This window comes from Mauremys reevesii, linkage group 1, assembly GCF_016161935.1.
Source record: "Mauremys reevesii isolate NIE-2019 linkage group 1, ASM1616193v1, whole genome shotgun sequence".
Taxonomy (NCBI): domain Eukaryota; kingdom Metazoa; phylum Chordata; order Testudines; family Geoemydidae; genus Mauremys; species Mauremys reevesii.
This window is the reverse complement of record NC_052623.1, coordinates 268241295-268263068: the sequence shown is the minus strand read 5'-3', so window position 1 is coordinate 268263068 and position 21774 is coordinate 268241295. Positions and strand designations below refer to the sequence as shown.

Below are 21774 nucleotides of genomic sequence, written 5' to 3'. Positions count from 1 at the left end.
GTGCCGACTTTTCAGAGTGCCGGGGGGTGCTCAACCCCTGGCTGCGCCCCAGGCCCTGTCCCACTCCACCCCTTCCCCCAAGGCCCCACCCCTGCTCTACCCCCACCCTTCCTCTTCCTGCCCAGTTCCGCCCCCTCCCCCGAGAGCGCTCCTCCTTGCTCCTCCATCCCCCACCTCCAAACAGCTGTTCGCAGTGGGCAGGAGGCACTGGGAGGGAGGGAGAGACGCTGATCTGCAGGGCCCACCAGTGGTCGGGAGGCGCTGGGGGCAGTGGGGGGAGTTGATAGGGGGCTGCCGGTGCGTGTGCACACACAGCTATGTGTTTATATTAGAGAAGGTACGGTCAAAGAAATGCACCTTGCCCTTTGAGCAGAAGGCAATGAGGTTTGTGATGGCCCTCAGAGTTCATTCCACATTCTTGGACTGACCCCTGAGAAAGCTCTGTCTCGTGCACAGACAAACTTTACCCTTGTGGTAGAGATTCCATTGTGCCAGAGAAGCAAAGTTGTCAATCATGGTCTTCATCCTGTAACTTTAGATTGTCTTTTAGATATCCTGGGCACAAGCCATGGAACACTTTGAAGATAAGTTCTGAGACCTTCAACTTGATATTCTCTGAGAAGCCAGGGTAGAGAGCAGGGGACAGTTCTGACGTGCTCACAGTTGTCTGTGTTGCTGAAGTGATGCACTGCAATGTTCTATACTAGTTGGAGTTTCCTGGGAGCTGAAGGCTTCATGCCCAGCTACATCACATTATTGTAGCCCAGCTGAGAGGTGACAAAAGCCGGAACAGCTGAGGTCAGATCATTGTGCCCCAGGATGGAATGAGTCTCTTAGCCCATTGGAGATGGTAGAAAGCATTACTTCCACATGCTCATCAGGGGCAGAGCTGGGAACAGAGCCCAGGTCTCCTGGCTCCCAGTCCAGTGCACTATCCATGGACTGCACTGCATTTCCTCATTTAAGGTCAGTTCTTAAATAGCAAAAAAAACCCTACCCTGCTCTAAACCCCACAGAGCTAAGCAATGCTGCTCTTGGGCTTTCAGAGGGAATGAGAACTGCTGGAGGGGAAAGGCAGGGGTGAGGCCACGTCCTCCCCCTCCCATCATCTTCCAGTTATGAAAGGAAAACACTGTGGCGGCCCTCAGGCTGCTACAGGCAAGGGCTGTTTGTCTCCTAGAAGGGGGTACCGTTGGGTACCCATAGCAGCGAGGATCAGGAGCCCCATGCCTCTCGCACCCCCAGCGCCTCCTACAGAGGTTGGGAGTAAAGGAGCTCCGGGCTCAGCGGGCTGCCCAGAGAAAACTGGTCTAGGCCCCACCCTTCAACCTCAGCCGTCTAGTCAGCGCCAAATAGAGACCCGTCGGGAACAGCGAGCGAAGGCCGGGGATATATCTCACGCTCACGATCCGCTTGGCGGGAGGAGGGACCCGGCCAGGCGCGCGCCCGCTCGCCCGAGAAAAGGGGGGGGGGGCTCGCGCGCGCCTGGGAAAATGTTGCGCAGATTCTAAAATGGAACGTTGTCGGCGGCGTGAATGAGCGCGAGGGGGTGTGTGAGCGTGAGTAAGACAGGGTCCAGCGGCAGCAGCAGCCGTAGGAGCCACCACCGCGCCCGCCGCCTTCTTGCAGCCGGTCCCCCCCGCAGCGGTACGGGGAGCAGCCGCCTCCTCCTTCCCTCTGTATGGAGCTCTCTGCTATCGGGGAGCAGGTGTTTGCGGTGGAGAGTATCAGGAAGAAGCGCATAAGGAAGGTGAGGAGAGGGGGGCACCAGCATCTATTTCCCACCTAGCCCTGCCATCCGGGGGGGTTCCAGACCACCGCGCTGCAGGGAAGGGGCACAGGAGGCCCTGCTCCCCTGTCGTGCCTTCTCGTACATATTCTGTGCTGTAGGGGGTGTGACGGACACGGGCATCTACCTCCCGTCCCATGCTGCAGGCATCGGGTATGGGGGCATCAGTATGTCTCCCCACCCATGCTGCATGCGGGAGGGGGGGCGTGGTGATGGGTACTAGCACCATGCTGCGCGCAGGGGGCGTGAGGGGGGGATCATCGTCAAGCCCCAGTGCTGCAGGTCATGGGTATGTTTTTCTGTCACCATGTTACAAGTGGGGGGTCACCATCACCATCACCTACTCCTCCAACCTCCCCGAGAGAGGACAGGTACCATTTCCATACATGCATCTCTGCATGCTGTTCCCTGCAGGAATGGAGAGAAAGAAGAGCTAGCTGCAAGGCTTGTAGGGGAAAGAGGATCCCTGCCTGTTCTTCTTCCTCTTTTCCACCTCCTACAGCTAGGTCATCTTTTCCTTTTACCACCTCCCCTTAAATGAGTAGTGGCCTGTTAAAGAATAGGCCACCTTGCCAAATTTGCTGACCTCCCCTTCCTGACCCTTCATGCCTGTGGATGCAAGTCTTCTTAAGTGTGGCATATATCTCCAATTCCTTGAGGATTAAATTTCTTAATTTGTAGTAAGGGTTCATTTCTTTTTGGAAAAATGTGGGTGTGGGGAGAGAGGCACTGATGGAAATGGGAGAGATGCCTGCATGTTTATCCTATCATCTCTGCTACCTTAGACAAGTCATTTTTGCACCGTCTTGACTCTTGGTGCTGAGCTGTACTTGTGGTTTGAATGGGCACTTCTGTAGATGATGGGGTGATTGAATAAGGCATAGTGCAATGAATGTTGAAATGTTGATGTGGGACTCTGGGCGGGATCATTGTATAAGAAAGCATGGCATTGTGCTTAAATGATAGAAGCGGGAATTGAAGGAGCTGGGTTTCTACTTCTGACACTGCCTCTTTTGGTAACCTTGGGCAAGTTATTTTGGTCCCATTTTTTTTTAATTGCACTAATTTTGTGTACTGTTTTTGGATGCTGTGGGGCTCTGACTTTTTTCAGGGGTGCTGAGGTCCCATTGACTTGAATTGGAATTATTGGTGCTCAGCACTTCTGAATTTCATGCCAAGATGTGTCAAATGGGGCACCCAAAATCGATGGACACGCCTGAAAATGTTGGTCTTGAATTTAGTGACTCAGTTTACACAGCTGTAAAATGGGGATGGAGAGGGTATTAACCACCTCATGGGCCATTGTGAGGATTAACCATAAACATCTGTGAAATGTCTTGAGAGCCTTCAATGGAAGGCACCTTTATAAGGCAGTATTTTTTCACATGTTTGAAAGCTGAACACCCCACCTTCAAGAAAATGAAACCAACTGCATGATCTCCCTTCCCCCTACAACCCATTGTGTATGTTAAGTGTATCTTAATTTGTACATTTTCCATGCCCTGCCTCCATAAGTATGTGTGTACACACCACACTTCAGTAAAAGTTATAAGGGCAAAATCATGCTGTTATGTATTATTTCTCAAAAATCATATCAGTTGTACACATGCTCCTCAGGGATCTTGAATTGATTTCCATATTCTCCCATTTCTTCCTTCTCCCCCCCTATATAGTGAACAAGTAAATGGATACCTTTAAATTCAGCTTTGAATTGCTGTTTGTTCAGGTCAGAAGGTTGAGTGGCTTGGATGGAGGGGACAGTGTTTGTGCAAGGCACATAGCAACTGGAAGGGGACATGCCCAAGAGGCATTTCATAGCTTCTAAAATTTTGTATTTCTTCTGGCTTCTTATAACTAGCCCCTCAGACACTTGTTCCATTCCTGGCATGAGTCTTCCTCTCATGTTTATGGATGTGGACTTGTTATAGGGTTGCTCATGAGTTGTGGAGCTGTGCACATGTGGGCTGCTTGTTGGAGGGTTGCTGGGGCTCCGCCTTCTGGTACTAGTCACTTTTGTGCTCCCTGGTTGATAGTAGGGTCATTTGAGAGTACTAGGACTACACACGCATTTGCTTGAGAAACCTATGGATTATTCAGTTTAATGAAGAAAAAGCTTAATTTTTTTTAAAGGTAGTGATGGGGAACGAGCTCTTCAGCGCGCACTGTTGCCAGTACAGACCAAAGGGTATTATCTTGTCACAGTTTCTCCTCTTCCTGTAGTACCCATATTGGGTTGCAGGGCTTAACTTTTTTTTTTTCCCCTCTCTCTAGGGTAAAGTAGAATACCTGGTGAAGTGGAAAGGATGGCCCCCAAAGTAAGTATCTTTCCCCTCTCCCCACCCCACCCCCCACTGCTTGCCAGTAATGGCTTTGGCTGTATTTCTGCTCTCCATGTCATTAACATATGTTCTCTTGTGCCTTGCTCCAAAAAAGACAGCCAGCCCTAAACACACTCTATGTACCCATATTCCTGACTGACTTAATGACGAGTGAGGCTGAAGCATGGGCCCATATCCCTCAGTAACCTCTCTCTTGTCTTTCCATCGTCCTCTCCCCTCTGAAACTGTCCATTTGCTGACTACTTCCAATCCATCCATTTTACATAGAAAAACTCCAAGGGGAAACCCAGGTGCTAGGGTTTTAAGTGTTACATTCAGTAGGAAGTGTTCTTCCTTCCAGGTACTGAGAAGACTCCCCAGCATATTATTAGAGGGTGAGTTGCCTCTAGAAGTGTTCCTTTTGGATAAGACACAAATTGTGAGCATTACCTCTTATCATCAAAGATTTCCCTTCATGAGCGAAGAGGCACTGACTCAGATTTACTGGTCACAGTCCAACACAGGGAATCTGTGTTGCCTTTTGAGGATTCCCACTATTTTCCATTGGTTAGGGTATATTTCTGTTCCTGTCCTAAATTATTTTAGTGGTTATTTTAGTCTTCCCCAGAAGTGGCTGCATTTCAATTGGGAGTGACTTTTTCAGCAGGGAACAATCTGTAAAATGCTGTGAGATGAAAGGGATTATGTAAAATTATTACTATATGAACTGCCTGCCTAAGTGGACTAGTTCCTCCTCAGTCCATATGGACATCTGTCTGCACTCTTCTAAAAAGAAGTTGAAACATCCCCAAATGCCCTGTCTCACACCCCCACCTCCCAGGTGTGTGTGTGCACGCACACACACACACACACAAGTGTATACAGTCCCTATCTCTCTGGTTGGTGTGGGAAGGGAAACATTTTCTTCCTGGCTATAAATTCTGTGATCAATTTAACCCTGTGCACTTGAGTACCAATATCTATAGTACAGTTTAGCACCAAGGGCATTTTCTGTGGGCCTGCTGACTTTAGAGTTAACTTCAGCTTTGTGTATTCAGGCATTCAGGTTAGGAGCATGTCTGCACTGCTAGGAGCACAGAACGTTGGTGTTTGTCTGTCCCGTTACTTTCCACGAGTGCAGTCACTGCAGTGGTGCCTGTTTCACTTCTGCTTGATCATTAGCCAGCAGGAATGGGTGGACTGAGTTTGGTCTAATATCTCTTCTGAAGGACAGTGCAGCACTTACCTCCTTTTGCCTTCTTCTTTCTTCTTTCCTTTCTTTCCCCCAGACCTTGAGATCCGCAGCGAAACAAAATCCTAGCATGGGCATTTTAACCCTCTCAGCCTCCTGGCTCAGAGGGGAGAGGATTCCTTGTTTTGCTGCCATGACACCTCAAAACATAAAAATATCAAACCCTGTTGATTGGTATCTCATTTTTGAAACCTGTCCTTTCCAGGGCTAGCATTGCTTGAAACCTAAATGCTTCAGTTGTTAACATTCTTCCTTCCTTTTACCAGTCTCTGTCCTTGATCTCTGAATACTCTGCACATGCAGAGGTGTGCAGCATACTTAGGTGTTTACATCCTAGCCTTCCAGCACATCCCTTCTCCCTCTACTCATCCTGGTTTTCTCTTCCTCTGTGTGTGTGTTTTTTTTGCTGTTTCTGATCTCCTTACCCATTATTCATTTACTCCCACTGTAGTGTTGATGGAAACGGGAAAAGGGTCAGGTACAAGTAGTGCATTTGCTTCTTTCCTGTGCATTCCACATACGCTTCTCAAATTTCCCTCATTAATTTGCCACACCTATCAAATCTCTGGGTTGTGCTGCTGCAGGCCGGGACTGGAAGGGTTACAGATCTGACTCAGCCACAAGCTTGTTTACAACTTGTGTTTGAGGTGGGGGGGGGGGAGATCATGTGATCTGTGTTTTCCAGAGTGTGTGCTCTCTCTGCAGTTCTGCTGCTGCAGCCTGGACTGTGTAAGTGTGTGTGGCGCAAATCGCACCGTGTTTTTTTTTATATATGCAGTGTTTTGCCACTGCAGTGAGCAGGGAGTTGAGCTGCAGAGGAAAGGAAACACCCATCAGGTTTTTTGTAACAAATCCCCCTCCTCCTCTGCCACCAGAAAAGGAATCCGCTGCCTGATTTTCCCCCTCCCTCGTCTGTAAAAAAACGAATGCCAAAATCTCTGGAAGGGAGAAAAAGGAACCTTCCTCTGCACAAATAACATCTTGACTTTGGCAGCCTGCAGATACTGAGACTGCTGCAAGAGGCTTGGGTGAAAAGATGGGGGAGAATTGGTGAGGGTGGAGTGAGAAGGGCGGGAAGGGTCAGTTAACTGGGAATGGTGAAGGCCTGTCTGTTCTTAACCCTGTGCTCTGTCCGTAACCTTCTAGAATAAAGTACATCTTCGAATTTCTGGGTTTCATACCTGTCCTTCTCCCTTGTTGAGGAATCTACATTAGGGGAGATTCCTGAGGAAGATTCTAGAAACCCTATCTTGATGCTCTCTTCCACATCAGGAGTGAATGTTCCAGAACCACATGCACAATGTACACCTCTTTATCCAAAAACCAGACTGTTCTGTAATAATTTGGCTTGCTGCAGAGATGTTTATACAAACACCACTGCCCTGCACGGGCGGCTCTAGGCACCAGCAAAACAAGCTGGTGCCTAGGGCGGCAAAATCTAGGGGGCGGCAAAAGGCTGGGGCCCCAGCTCATCCTGCCGCTGCGAGCCGAGGAGCGGCCCGTCCCCTGCAGCCGGGGGGGGGCGGGGGGCAGGCTGGGCCGGTGGACCTGCCGCAGTCATGACTGCGGAGGGGGCGCTCGTCCCGCGGCTTGGCTGGACCTCCCGCAGGCATGACTGCGGCAGCTCAAGCGGAGCCGCCAGACCCGCGAACCGTCCGCAGCCGCGGGAGGTCCAGCCGAGCCATGCGGGACCAGCGGTCCCTCTGCAGTCATGCCCGCGGGAGGTCCGCTGCTCCCGCGGCTCCGGGGCGCCTCCCGCGCATGACTGCTTGGGGCGGCCAAAAAGGTAGAGCTGCCCCTGGCCCTGCTTGTGGTTTTTGGTACAACTTCTTTCTCCCCCGTTCAGGAATGTATGAGTGTGTGCTCCACTGCATGGGTCATAGACCTTTTTAGTCCAGAAAATAAATCACTCTGGAACGTTTTGTTCTAGAGCTATATTCTCCTCCCTGCTGGGATGGGCATTCCAGATGGATAACACATCCCAGCCCCTGTCAAACATGACCTTTGTGAGTAGTAACCCTTCCAGAATTGTTTTGCATTTAGCTCTTCCATGTTCTAGCTCTTCTCAGAAAGCAGTTTTTAAAGACTTCCCCATAGTCAGAATGTTTCACTGATACCACACATACCTCACCTAACCCCTGGTTCCTGTCTAAGCTGCATAACAGTCAGGGAGGAAGATGGGCTGATGACCTTTCTGCTCTGCAAGGCTAGCTTCTGTTTTCTGGGTGCCAAGTTTGGAAGTACTATTTCCAGTCCTCCCCCACCCCTCCAACACCTGGCTTATGTTAGATAGCTTCTGTGCTGCTGAAAACAATAGGCATGCATTCCCTTTTTCTTATCCAAACCTAGAACTGGTGTATAAAACCTAGTCCATCAGCGTCTTGTCACCGATATAGGAGGAGTTAGGAGGATAAGAAATAGCAAAAGGGTCTGAAGGCTCACAATCAACTTACTTTATGCCCCGAATCTAGGTGTCTTTTTTTTTTTTAATTAAACACCATCTGTGGTGAAAAATCCATTCAGCTGTTTTTAATCCTTTCAGCTTCAATAATCCAAGATATGTTGTTAACACAGGTGAAGAAACATATTTCTGCTTAGGAATCTATTAATCTCAAGTGTCCTGTTTTCTTGAAAATCCCACCCAGTCAGGCCCACTGCCTTAGTGGTTAGTGCTCTGCCGTGGGGCAGAGCTGGATTTGCTCCCCATGTTGGGAGCAGCACTGCAGAGCAGATTTGTTCAGCCTTCAGTGGTGGGAGTAGTTTATGATGCTCCTGCTGACTTTAAGAAAGGTTTTGAGGGGGCCTGTGGTGGGAAGCCCTCTCTGTTCTCTTACAAAGAGTGGCTGATGTAGGGTTTAGACTGATTTGGGGGTTGGGGGGGTGTATGTACAGGTGAAAAGGGGTGATGGGAAGTTCCCAGAGCTCTAAAAGTGGTGTGGCTGGTCCCTGACCTCCCACTGAGGAGTGATCTATGTATGGGAGGCAGGTTCCAGGGCCTCAGCAATGCCAGCAGCAACCCTTGCAGAGAAGATGTTTCATTGAAGTCTGTTAAAAATATATTCATTTTTATTTCTTCAGATACAGCACTTGGGAGCCGGAGGATCACATCCTGGATCCTCGTCTGGTAGTGGCTTATGAAGAGAAGTAAGAGGGCTCAGTGTCGTTCCCCCTCTTCCCCCCCCCCCAAGGAAAACTTAAAATAAAAAAGTCCTGTATGCATAGAATGGGAATAGCATGGGCAGCAATGTCATAAGCATCTCTGCTGTTCTGCCAATACGCCTCAATTGCCATCAAGGGTGGCCACCTCTGGGAATGTCTGGTTCATTCTCCATGGCCCATTCAGCCCTGGGACTCTGCTGAGACTGGCAAGAAAGAAGTCAGTGCCAGTCATAGTGGTTCTGTGAAAAGGACGCTTGTCCTCTCATTGCCCAAACGCTGCTGGAGAGCTATTGTGAATAACTTCCAGTCACTGCCACCTGGGCTGGATATAAACAGGTGACTTAGAGGCACCATATCCCAACCTAAATCAACTGAGCTATGCCGTTTCCTTTCTAACAAGGTTTTTACTCCCACGAGAAGCAGCTCTGGGGTTTTCTCCTTACTCATGATGCTGGCCAGTGGGGTTTGGTGAAGGAATTACGGGAACTAGCTAGATACAGAGAGTGGAAGCCCTAGTTGGGCCTTGTGCTGTGTTGTTCTGTATTGTAGTTTGTCATCTTGTCTCATGTGTTTTCCTTGCAGGGAAGAGAGAGACCGTGCATCAGGATACAGGAAGAGAGGCCCTAAACCGAAACGCCTCTTATTACAGGTAACCTTTCACTGTTCATGGCGTGTCCTCTCCCATCATTAGCCCCTTTGTTACTGCATCTATGGATCTTCCAGGGTGGAGCTGACTTTGTTTGCAATAGTATATCCTCTGACTTTGTCTGTACCAGGAAGAAAGGTGGTGGGTTTTAAGCATAAAAGCTAACACATTTTAAAATCCTAGAGTAGACAGGGCAAGCTGCAGTTTTAACCCACTTAGCGGATTGAGATGAACCCAAGGCATTCCGATTGAGGGTGTGCCTACACTCCCAGGCTGGGTACGCAAGCTTGTGTTGGCAGGGCTCATGCTAGCACACTATAAGTAACAGTGTGAACATTGCAGCAGTGGCAGACCCCATTGAGCGCAGCTGGCTAGCGCGTGTTAAAACTAGAGTATGCCCTGTGTACGCAAGGATTTTACAGTGTGTCAGCTAGCATGTTAAACACCTCATGTTCTAATGTGCACAAGCCCCCTTTCTTTGCTGCTTCAGGCTCTGAGAGGGCGCTGAGAGCATCCCTCTGCTGGAGATTATCCTTGCATGAGGGATGGAGGAGGTTTGGGCAGCACTCGGATATTCTGCCTTGTAAACAGCTCTCTGGTGAAACTTGTGCCTCCGTGTTAATGTTTATTTTCAGCAAAACTTAAACCATGCTCAGGCCCAGATGGAGCTGGCCTGTAGAGGGTCGTTGTGGCAGTGGAGGAATCATATTAGGGCAAGTGGGTTCCACTGTTCAGAAGGGATGGCTGTAGGTGCCCCGCAGGGCAATCAGGGCCATGTAAGTACCTAAACAATTAGTTTTCTGCCATAAAAGAGATGCTACCTGTTTTTGTGCTCACTGGATTCAAACTGGGCCCTGGCTCTGTGGAATGCCAGAGCCGTTAGAACTTTGCTTCCATGTGACTAGCAACCTGCACAAGTAACCATAATATGTCTGCCCACTGCTGTGGCATGGACGTGATCTTAGGAGGTAGACAGAGAGAAGAAAGACTTACTGGCTCAGCTAGTTTATCCTTTTGCAGACCTCTCCATGGTATTCTTCTCCAGGATGTTTTCACAATTTTAAACATCCCAAGCAAGTAAGCTTCCAACTCGTATTTGTTTTTATTATGCTAGTGCCAAGAGGCTCCATGTAGCAAGAGACCACCCTTTCCCTGGAGACTTTAGAGGACAGACAAAAGATGGGAAGGGAAATGGAGGCACAGGGGACGAAGTGACTTATCCGTGGTCATTTAGAAGATCCGTGACAGACTCAAGACTAGAACCCAGGTCTCCTGACTCCTAGACCAATGCCCAGGGATTGACCAGGCTGTCTCAGGAGACTATTCTGTACAGCAGCGGTTCTCAAACTTCATTGGACCTTGATTCCCTTCTGACAAGAAAAATTACTACATGACCCTAGGAGGGGGTACCAAAGACCGAGCCCCGCCGCCCTGGTTGCGGGGGCCAAAGCTGAAGCCCAAGGGCTTCTGCCTTGGGAAGGGAGCATGTAACCTTAGTCCTGGGCAGTGGGGCTTGGCTTCAGACTTGCTGGGGCACAGGGCCAACACCAGCCTTGGCGACCCCATTAAAATGGGGTTGTGACCCACTTTGGGGTCCCGACCTAGAGTTTGAGAACCTCTGCTGTACAGTAATAGCTCTTGCTGTTGGGATGGTTGATTTGATGCATTCATCTCAAGCTTTCCCTCTGCTCAGTGACCTCGCTGCACAACTCTCTCCTCCCTAGGCGTTTATGCACCTGTAGACAGTTATCCCCCTTCCTCTTAGGATGGTTCTGTCCCTGCAAGGGCATTGAAACACACAAATGCTTTAGTTCTGTTACTCTGGAATGATTGGCCTTTCTGTTCCACTCCCATTCACAGAGGCTTTACGGTATGGACCTGAGGAGTGCCCACAAGGGAAAGGAGAAGCTCTGTTTCTCTCTATCACGGCGATTTGGAGGAGGAGGAGGAAGCAATCTGGCAGGGGCCAAGCCAGGACAGACAGAGCTATCGGAGAAGAGTGGGGGAGGTGTCCTACCATTCCCGCTCCGGAAGCAGCGCAAGAACCAGAAATATCTCCGGCTGTCGCGGAAGAAGTTTCCACGCATGTCAAGCCTGGAGAGCCGTAACCATAGGCGTGAGTTCTTCTTGAAGGAATCAGTGGCACTAGAGACTAGGCAGACTCCCAATGACTGGGACGCGACGCAGCATGCTAGCAAAGAAGGTAAGGCCAGGGACCCCATTTGACTGTGAATTGAGGGGCATGAGCGTGATGCTCTCTGATTTTGTTTACTGGACACACACACTCTTCCTCCTTGCCTACTACATCCTGGGAGTGTGGTTTTGGGTTAGCTCTTTACAATGTGTGCAAAGGCTATAATTGGCAAGGTTGTCCCCAAACACCTCTGCAAGTTGTCTGGATGAATAACTCAATTAATCTATTGGTCTGTTTCTGTGGTGTTGCCACCTATGTGTTCTTATATTGGTGACCATCATCATAGTATCAGAGTGCATGTGAAAGCTAGTGCTGCTTCTCCTCCCCTCTGCTTTTCCAGAGAGATGACATGGCTGTCTGTTGCAGTGAGAAACTGTGTCTTGTCATGTTCCAGCATATAGTTCTTCCCCGCACCCTGATAAAGGGAACCTTAAAAGAGAGAAGTTCACATACTCATAATCCTCTAGCAGTGCCATTTTGAGGCATGTGTGCAAATGTCAATGGGAACCCTTCCCTCCCTCTCTTCCACCCAAAATCCCTTTACGTTAATATTGTGCTAAATCACCTGTTTTGAGGGTGGGGTGCGAAGGTCACTGGAACTTCATCAAATATCACAAGCTAAGTAGGGCAGTAAGTGGATGGCAGACCTCCAGGCAAACCCCGGGAGCTGCAGGGGGGCATCTCAGGAGTCATATCCTTCAGAGTCAGTAGCAAACCAATACCCCTGCATAGTTTGAGCTTCTGAAGGCGTGGTTTTCCTGATGAGATGTAAAATTAATGTCATGGTACTTGTGGTAGGAGCAAGGTGTTACCCAAGTTAGAATTAGGTTGGGCCATGGGGCTAATTAGATTCTGGTGATCTAAACTTTCCCTTCTAGTTTCAATTGGAGAAAGTACTCAATTCCCTAAATTCCCCCTCCACGACTGCCCTGTAGCGCCACTAATGCAGAATGGCTGTCATGCTGCATATTGATGGTGGGTGATGTGACCCCTAGTGTACAGTCTGTAAAGCAGTTTGGGATCTGAAGGATGAAAGGTGCTAGAGAAATGTAAAACTATTTTTCTATTCTCCCCTCGACGTGTGCACGTTCGGAATTCCGGTTAGTGTCTGGGTGAATGGACTCTTTCCGAGGTGAGAGTAGACACACCTCAGATATCTGAGACAGAAGCCAGGAAATGCCCAGTTAAGGGGTCCACATTCCATACCCAGGTGGGACAACAGGGTGCAGTACAGGTAAAGTAATAGAGAGGGGATGTTTCCCTCCCCTCTCCATATATTTTTGTGGCTCTCTTTGGGTGCGGGGTTTGTTCAATCTGTTCTTGAGTTTTTTACACTGTGGGGAAGTGGAAGTGGGGGGGGGTATTTGGGTCCCTCACTTTGAGTGGTAGAGATTAGGAGCTCCAGGGGAGAGTAGGTGTTTTTAGCTTCCTCCCTTCGGTGGGGAGGGAGTAAAGAGGGAGACTCTTGTACCCTTTGGACCCCAAAGGAGTGGCATTGATGGGCTTTGGAGAGAGTCACATCCAGCCCTTCCCTTGGCTGGATTTGGAGGTACAATGGAGGAAAATCCTCAGTTTGTTAGGGCCCCCTTAGGCCCAGGGAACATGGCATATCTGGGATGAGCTTTCAAAAATACTAGTTTGGATTGGGGTGGGGGTTGAGTTTACACTACAGTGAACACTTGCACTAACCAGGAGGCCTAGTGGGCTGAGATCCAGTTGCCAGATACTCCCCCTAAAGTGGGATATTTTGACTCCCGTTTGGAAAGAGGGTGGGAAATGTATAATGAACATGCTGATGGACCTGTAAGCATGGTGGTGGTGTTGGGGGCTGTTGTAGTATCAGCCTGCACAATTGATTGTGTGTCTGTCTGTCGTTCTTCTTGCCGCTCCCCCTTCTTTCCCTCACCCTTCACTGTACCATTATTATCTTCCCACCTCTTCTCTCTGCCCCTTACTTTCTGTGTGTGGGGGTTCGACCCTACAGTGCCTTGGAGCATGTGCAAACTTGGCACAGGTTGATGTCACCCACCCATAGCCAGCAAGGATGCTCCTCTTCTGTTAGCCCCTCATTCTTTTTCTAACGTGCTCTTATCCACCTCCCCCTCTGCAGTAGGTGTGGATGCAGTTGATGGCAGCCTCCCCTGGATCCCCACCTTGTCCCCCAGCGAAGTGACAGTGACAGACATCACCGCAAACTCCATTACCGTGACCTTCAGAGAAGCACAAGTGGCCGAGGGCTTCTTCCGAGACCGAAGTGTGCAGTTCTGAATCTCCATTTTTAATGTTCCTAGTCAGATTCTTTTGGGGGTGGGGTGATTATTTCACTCTTTAAAAAAAATCCAAAATGTTTCTTTTAAAATGTTTACAGAGGATTTTTTTTTTACTGAAGTCTCTTTGATTTTTCTTTTCCCCTTCAGATACGCAAAAACAAAAGGCAATGTACAGGCAATGTGTTTTTGTTTGTTATACTTGTCTGTTATTGCTTTGTCCGTCTGAGAAACTGATACCCCTTTCCTTGGCAAAGACTCCCCTGGTAGGGCATCTTGAATTTTTTTTCTCCATGTAGTCCCTTTGCTCTATGAGTTCTGGCAGTTGCATTTAGGGTGAGAGAGGACACGGAGATGGAAGGGGTTGGACCTATTGCTTGCTTCCCTGATTTGCAGTTGTTGTCCCTTGAGTAAAGACGCTTCCTCTGGACAACACCCTCCCTATCTTCCTCCTCCCGCCCAGCTACTACAGTAAGATGTAATGGACCCAATCACTTTAGGTAGCTCAAGTCTGTTATAAAGCTTCCTCCCTTCTAATGTTTTATCTGTGGCAGTATTGCAAGTAATCTGTTTGCCTCGGAAGGTAGGAAACTCCATTGCAAGTAATGAACGGGGCTGATGGTTACAGTGTGATTCCATGAAGAATGAAGGGATGTCTTCCCTCTCTGCGTGATCCACTGATCCTGTAACACAGGGGCTCTCAAACTGGGAGGTGGGACCCCGCAGGGGGTTGCGAGGTTATTACATGGGGGAGTTGTGAGCTGTCAGCCTCCACCCCAAACCCCTCTTCACCTCCAGCATTTATAATGGTGTTAAATAGATAAAAAAGTGTTTTTAATTGGTAAAGGGGGAGGGGTCACAGTACAAAAGTTTGAGAACCACTGCTGTAAAACGTATCTTTGTAACCTCCTAGCTGTGGTATATTGGCTACACATACTCACTTTGGAGTTCAGAGCCTTTAATAAGGGCCCTTTAGGAGGATAACTGTATATATTAACACATTGGTACTCATTTTTCTCTATCCAGAGACCTTCCCAGAACTCTTCTCTCTGACCAGAACCTTCTCTGATCTAGAAATATGGGAAGAAATGTTTGTGTGTAACCGCCCCCCCACACATACACACTGGGGGATGAGGATTCCCCCCAGGCTGAGAACCCCTGTACTAAAAGATTTACGAAACCCAGATTGGATATAAATATTGTCCTGAAAATCCTTTAATAAGTCAGTGAAAAGAGTGGCTCTCTTCATGGGAAGAAGGGCTTACGGAGGGATTGAAACATTGCCCGGCAGTGCTGGAAATCCACAGATAATGGCAGAGGCCTAGTGCATGAGAACTAGGCAGTGAAACTGGATTTTAGCTGGTCAGTTTCCACTTTTAGGTAGTTTTTTGCTCTCTGATCAAATTTAAAGGCCAAAAGTGAATAGCATAAGGGCTGGGAGGAGTCTACTAGACTTCTAACATTTTTTTAACTTTTAATTTATCTTCTAAAGTGATAAGGACTCTTGGATTGAGTGTCCTATTTATATTCCCCCCCCCCTCCTTTTTTGAGGGTTTAAAAAGCTTTGCCAAGGAAAGCCACCTGCAGTTCTATAGAGCCTGCCTGGTCTTGCACTTAAAAACGCCTGGAGATTTGTGCTGGATTCTACCTGTGACATTTTGGGGTTTCTAAGAATTGCTGTATCTTCAGAGTTGATAGTTTAGCATCTGTTCTTGCACGCTCACTCTCTCCCTTCTTTAAACTTAAAAATCTCTCTCTCCCTATGGAAAGCAAGAAGGGTAAGCTAGGGCCTCGGGGGCGGGGGGGGAATTGTGGGGTAGTGTGATACAGTGCAGCCTTGACTCTTTCTTCATTTACTACCCTCCTTTAATTCCCTCCAAAAAAAATGACTTCATCTGCTGGTTTTGTGCTATCTGAAGCTACTTTCATACAGAGCTGAAGCTAAGTGTTAGTGTAAATCCTAAATGCTGTTTCTCTGCAGCTCGTCCCCTGGAGGGCTTAGCTTCAGGCCTGCAGAACTTAGGAGTTCTGCAACACTGATGCTTTGGGTCCTGCAAACACTTGCTTTTTACAAAGGTTTTGAACTGCCTCTAAGCTTTCTTTAAAAGCACATTTTACCTCTAGTAGGCTCTAGCTGCTCATAGGATACTAAGATTCACCCTCCATTGTCTGGACTAGACTGCCTTCCACGAGGTCATGGTACTTGCGGGACAGATTGATACGCCCCATATTTCAGGTGTCTCAGTGCAAATATTTTTGTCCCTCAAAATAAACACAAGGTGGATGCAGGAGACTGCCCCAGCTCCAAGTTTTTATTAGTGGGGAATTCTGAGAGGGTGGTGGTGGAGGGAACCTGAGTTGATTTTTTTTAATGGTGGGAGTAGGTGTCAGAGAAGAAGAGAGAGTGCTGAATCCTAAAAAAATAGAAATAGTGCAACCTGTGGGATAAATATAGGCTCAGGACAAAGTTTGTCAAACACGATTGCTTAGAGTTAGGCTTCTAAATGCATATATAGTCACCTCCATAGAAGTATCCTCTTTCCCCATCCCTCCCCTCAAAAAAAAAGGGTGCCGAGCACCTGCATCTCCTACTGACTTCCCTGAGAGTTGCAGGTCCCCAGCATATCTGAAAATCAGGGTGACTTTGATCCAGGTGACTATAGATTTAGAAGATTAATCCTAGGCACCTGAGTTTGAAGAACTTACTCCCCAACTTGTCGTTCCAAACCTTTGTAGGATCTGGAAGAGTGGTTTTAACTTTTATTTTTTTTTATATGTGGGTATATGGCCTTCTATGCACTTTTCCCAGTTTAGTCCAGAAATACTGCAAGAAAAACTCATTTGTTTGTGGATGTTTCCAGCCCTGGCCAAAATCTGGGAAGCAACAGAAATCCTGTAAAGGGCAAGAAAAAGGCTTCTTCTCTCACCAGACTTCCGTTCTGCTTTTCTCTCTCGTTGGTGTCACCTTCTATGCACCCATTGAGATTTTCCAGACCAAAGAATTCTGTCTTGACATTCATTTTCTTTGAAGAACACTGTTTTTGCAAACTTGACTGTAAGTGGAAGTTCTGGAGCCCTTGCAAACAGGATTCACCCACTGCTTCATTTTTAACTCTTGTAGATGTTTACTTGTATTGCTTCTGATGACTAATATCCTTTCCTGACCTAAAATGATTAAGGAGATATATTGGTAGCCGTACTACCTTATGCCCAATCCACTGGGGGGGTTAATCCATTTCCGGTTGAGATGCAGAACCTTGCTGATGTGTGGGTTGGCTTTTTTGGTGGTGTGGAGAGAACAAGTGGGGAGAGGATGTTTTGTGGTAGGAAACTAAACATGTATCTCTTTTTTTTTTTTTTTTTTTGACACATCCTTAGCAAGGTTTGTATATTGTAACAATCAATCTTGCTCTCTTAACAGAATGGTTTTATTGTTTTTAGTCTCTGTAAAGTGTGGTTCTCTTCTGAAAAGTGACTGGAGAAATGGTGGTGTGGGCTCCAGAGTGGTGGAATGTCAACGATTTTCAAATCAAATGTGCTCAGTTTACAAGCGCAAAGATTCTTAACTGCAAACTCAGCCTGGAATCTGAAAGTCATACGGGGGCCTTGTTGGCTGCTATCATGAAAATCCAAGATTCTGTGATTGGCGCTTCACTAGCTACTATGGTTGATGCAAGAGACAAAATAGAGTCCAGTTGGAACTTACTTTAATGGTTCTGTTTGAAATAGAATCCAACAGACTCCCTTATAGCTTTGCTGACTGCAAGGCTGAAGCAATGCAGACTTACTTCAGCCAGCAGAATTGCACAAAAAGCAGGTCCCTTGAGTAAGAAGGGACTGTTCTTATAGAGTCAGTCTTCAGAACAGAACTGCACTGTAAGAACTTGCCAGCAGTTCTTTGGGCAGGAGTTGCTTGTTTCATGCATCTGTTCATAGTGGTATTTTATGTATTGTTTGTATCATGGCCACACTTAGGGGCCTCGGTCGCATTGGGACTCCATTGTGCTAGGCATTGTACAAACATTTGTTGAAAACTGCTTTTTTCCCCCCCCCAATACCTTTCATTCCCACACCCAGTATTTATATTGATTCCTCAGAGCACCAACCACGAATGATTAGTGGTATCTTAAGGTACGTCTACGCTGCAAAAAACAACTCCCCAGAACCAAGTCTCGTATCCCAGATCAACTGACTTGGGCTCCCGCTATAGGGGCTAAACATACCAGTGTAGATGTTCCCATGCCCAGCCAAGCAGGAACATCTAGACAGCTATTTTTAGCCCTTCAGCGTGAGCCGAAGTCAGTTGACCTGGGCTCTGAGACTTGCTGCCCCGGGTCTTTTATTACAGTGTAGTCCTATCCTTAGTAGCCCTGTGTCTCCAGCACACCCCTTATTCTCCTGTAATGACTTGGGCCCTTGGATGTGTCAAGTCTGATCCTTGTTTTCAGCGGCAGACAGGATATTGTGGGAACACCCAAATGCAGTTCCTTTTGCCAAAATAAACCCAAGTCTGCCAGTGAAGTGACCCTGACTAAGTCAGAGCCTGAGACAGAAACGAACATGTGATTAACACAGCAGAACAGGGTGGTTTTTTTTTGTTTTGTCGTTAGTGTTGTGAAACTGTCCTGAAAGATTCTTCTGGTGTGTTTGATTGAATGTGTGAACTTGGTTTTGACCTCATGGGGCCCTGGGCCCCAGTACTGCTTCCTGCTCTACCCAGCCCCACGCTTAGTATTGTGTTTGATGGTTTAACTGGAATAGAGTGGCCTCATGTAGGCTGAAAAATAGGCAGGCTGCTAATAGGAGATACTTAATGCAACCACCACAGCAAAGGTTGGGGTGAGGAAATACAGTGCTGATGGCTGTGGGCAACAGCCCAAGGTTGATGGTTAAAGCGGGGCCCCTTTGCTGAACATTAATTTCATGCTTTTGAAGCAGGAAAGAAGCAAACCTCCTTTCTAAAAATTGTGATATTTTTCCTTCTCTTCTGTTCCTATTCCATGTACTCTTCCTGCAGCCTAGGAAGGAGGGCAGTGTAGCTTCCTGGGACACTGGGGGCTGCCCGATGAATGGGGCCCCTAACTTGTAGGGTCTGGCATTTCTTGGACTCTAGAGTTGTGCGGGATCTGTGTACCGTATCCCCACTGTCAATAATGCCCTTGCTAGACTGTTCAGGACAGACTGTTGGGTAGAGTGCCTGTTACTTAAGAAAGAGAGTGCATTGCAATGCAAGGAGCATTCATTAACTCCCAAGGCCCTTCCAGGGTCTGCATCATGCTGATACTTCCCATTAATAAAATCAGATGCCAAAGTGAGAACTCCAAAACCTTTCTTGTCGGAGACTTCTGCTCCCATCCTTTGTAAGTGCTAATTCTGACAGTAGTTAATGGCTTCATTCAGCTGCCCAATTCCTTCTGTGCACTCCACAGCGGCCTGTCACAGCTATTGGTATTGCCACAGATTTGTTCACTTTTTTTCATCTGAGTGAAAAGATGAGAATATTAGATGGGGATGTGTATGGGGCAGGCGTGTGCATGGGGAGGGGAGTATCTAGGAAATGGAGTATGTCTGTTCAGTGTAGCCCAGTGTATTCAAATGCACAATTTTCCTATTTCTTCACTTCCTTCTCCCCCTTAGGACATCACTGCCCTGCATCAGCATTTTAGAAGGATTAATTGGCACTCCTCTGTGTGCTCTGAATGGGTACGGAGTAAGTGAGCATGTGTGGAGAGAGTTGTTTGCTTCTGTGTTAAGTAGCTGGGTCTTTCAGGGGGAGGGAAAGCACAGATTTATCTTTGTGGGGGAGGGAGCCAAGCAGGAGAATGACAGTTCAGATCGGAGTAGTTATTAGAAAGGAAAATGTACCATTGGCACATGCAGGTGATAGTGAAAGATTGTTGCATTGTACATGTTCTCAAGCCAATATCTGCCAGAGGCTAGAGCACAGTGGTCTAAAATCAGTTCTCTCTCATGTCAAAGGGGCCGTGTTGTCCTCTGCCCCGCCAAGCTCAAATGCCCATAAGCCAGGGCTGTAGCCTTCACGCAAAAGGAGAATGGCTGTCCCAAATTATTTAACCACTCAGCTGAAATCTAAGCTATTAGGTAGGTGGAAGTGGTTGTGGGACTTGCCCAAGAGATTAGCATTTGTAAAGCAGGGGGTAGGTTGCCAACCTCATCAGAACAGTCACTGATGGGGAAGGGCAGAATAAGGATAAGGAATGTTTCCTGGGGAGTTGGCCACTTCATCCAGAAGCCATTGCCCATTCAGAAATCTGTGATCAGAAGTAGCACAGAGCAACTGAGACCAATAATGGAAGCTGGTAGTGGCTGGCATTTGAATGGGAGACCGAATTACTGTACTTGCCACATGGGATGGGTAGAAAGCTCAGGCTCAGAAAGAGGATTTGCTGCTTTCATTAATTGTGGGCCACTTGATACCCTGCCCCTCTTTTTAGAGAAGAGGCACTCTCCCCTCCCACAACTGTGTGGGTCCTGGAGGTGCCAGATTGACACATGGGGGGCAGGGGGACGGGACTGAGTGATAGTCAGAAACCTGACCTTTTAGAATCTATCTGTTCTGTCTCATTTTAGTGCTAATGGTGGGGGAGGGTTTAGGGATTAGGGTTTTGGAGGGGGTTGGGCAGGTGTTAACCAGAAATGTAGAGGTAGCACCAAAAACTCTCTGAAATCTAAAAATGTTAGTCTGCTTTTTGGCTTTTCTTAAGTCAAGGCCTAAGTATGTTTGAAGCACTTTGAAGATGCAAAGCACTAGGAGCGCTGAGTACTCTTATTGCCTCTTTTAAAAAGTTCCATTTGAAAAGGGAAAGATGTATCCATTTCAGACCACTGGCTATTCCTTATCTCCTTTCCACAGCTGCCATCCAGCCCTTGGCATCCCTTCTATGGTTGTAGCGTGGGTTTGCCATTCCAGGCATCCCAGGTGAAGAAGGGTACAATGAAGGAGGGGAGAAGACTTTAAAACTCCACATCCACCTTCAGAACACGTTTTCCCCCAGCACTTGCTGTAATAGGGGAATTATTAGGTTCTGTTTCCATGTTCAGGAGTCCCAGTGTTTAGAGATGGCTGAGATGTGATCCAATAGGTTTCTTCCATCTCTAGTTTTGGAGACATCTTTTTAGTTCCCTTTTCTGGACAAATTGCACTTTAGGAGCTTATTGGGGATGGGAGGCATGTGTACCTCTTTGGCGTAAGGATAACCCAACAGCTGTTTTCAGTGGCTGGACTCTTCCAGTGGGTTATTGTCTCACCTCACGTCCAACAGAACAGGTGCAAAGGAACTTGTTTTAAAAAAAATCAAAGTTTAGGCTTAAAAAAATAATCTAAATTGAACATTTTAGCTGGCTATGTAGGGTGTTTTACTTAGTAGCAGGCACCTGTGTTTGGAGAAACCCCAATCCTCCCAGCTTTCCAGCACCGACCTTCTTTCCCATGCTTCTGCACTGCTTAATCTAGGTTCTTCTACGACTGTTGTGTGACTTTACTGCCTATTTTATATGCTTGTTTTCCACCAAGGATGGGGTTGGGGAAGGTTACTTTATTTTTATTCTTGGCATGATAGAGCACCTGAGTCTTTGCACAAGAAAGCTTCCTTTGCACAGAATGAGCTAGCTTTTGTACAGACTAACTGAATGTATTTGGGCAGAGGGGGCTGAGGGAACGAATCAATTCCAAACAAACAAACAAAAAAAAGACCCCTAAGTATAATGCCTTTTCGGAGTGAGTGCTTGTTGTAAATGGAGATTGTAATACAAATGGAAGGACAAGTCTAGTTACAATTTGATGCAAAGTGTGGTTTTATTTTTGTACTGATATGGATAAGAGACTGTACAGCATCTATTTATTTAGATGATTTATGTGGTAAATGTTACAAAGTTATTAAAAATATTAAATATGAGAACTGACATTTAACTAATGGCTTGTTTCTGTGTTGTCATTTCCCCCCTTAATCCTACAGTTCCATTCTTTCTATTTCTGCTGACCTCTTGGCCTATGGGATGAATGTGCAGTAGTGCTATTGGCTTAGGAGAGATGGAAACCATATGTGTATGATGAACAGGGCAGAGGGATCATTTTTAGTGAGGGCAGTAAGGGCATTCTCTAACCACACCTCTTAATGGACCATCTCAA

General features: G+C 47.3%; 1 protein-coding gene and 1 long non-coding RNA gene across 10 annotated transcripts in view; one reads left to right on the top strand and one right to left on the bottom strand.

The window, feature by feature from the left end:
* Positions 1-1362, bottom strand: part of LOC120371921 — a 40008-nt gene extending 38646 nt beyond the window's left edge. The window contains exon 1 of the long non-coding RNA XR_005584653.1: positions 468-1362. This is a non-coding gene — a long non-coding RNA (uncharacterized LOC120371921). The remainder of the gene's footprint in view (positions 1-467) is intronic.
* Positions 818-21555, top strand: CBX7 (chromobox 7). 9 transcript variants are annotated; one of them, XR_005584651.1, is made up of 8 exons: positions 819-966; positions 4061-4104; positions 8438-8503; positions 9101-9167; positions 9800-9940; positions 11025-11367; positions 12464-12592; positions 13469-13591. XR_005584651.1 is itself a non-coding variant. In XM_039488344.1 (7 exons), exons 1-7 carry the CDS (start codon positions 871-873, stop codon positions 13624-13626), a joined length of 912 nt encoding a protein of 303 aa, XP_039344278.1. In that variant the 5' UTR covers positions 818-870; the 3' UTR covers positions 13627-21555. The 9 variants fall into 9 exon arrangements, 6 of the variants coding, with proteins under 6 accessions (XP_039344278.1, XP_039344268.1, XP_039344298.1 ...); XM_039488344.1 differs by lacking the exon at positions 12464-12592 and having other exon boundaries at positions 818-966; positions 13472-21555; XR_005584639.1 differs by having other exon boundaries at positions 11025-12592.
* The last annotated feature ends 219 nt before the right edge of the window (positions 21556-21774 follow it).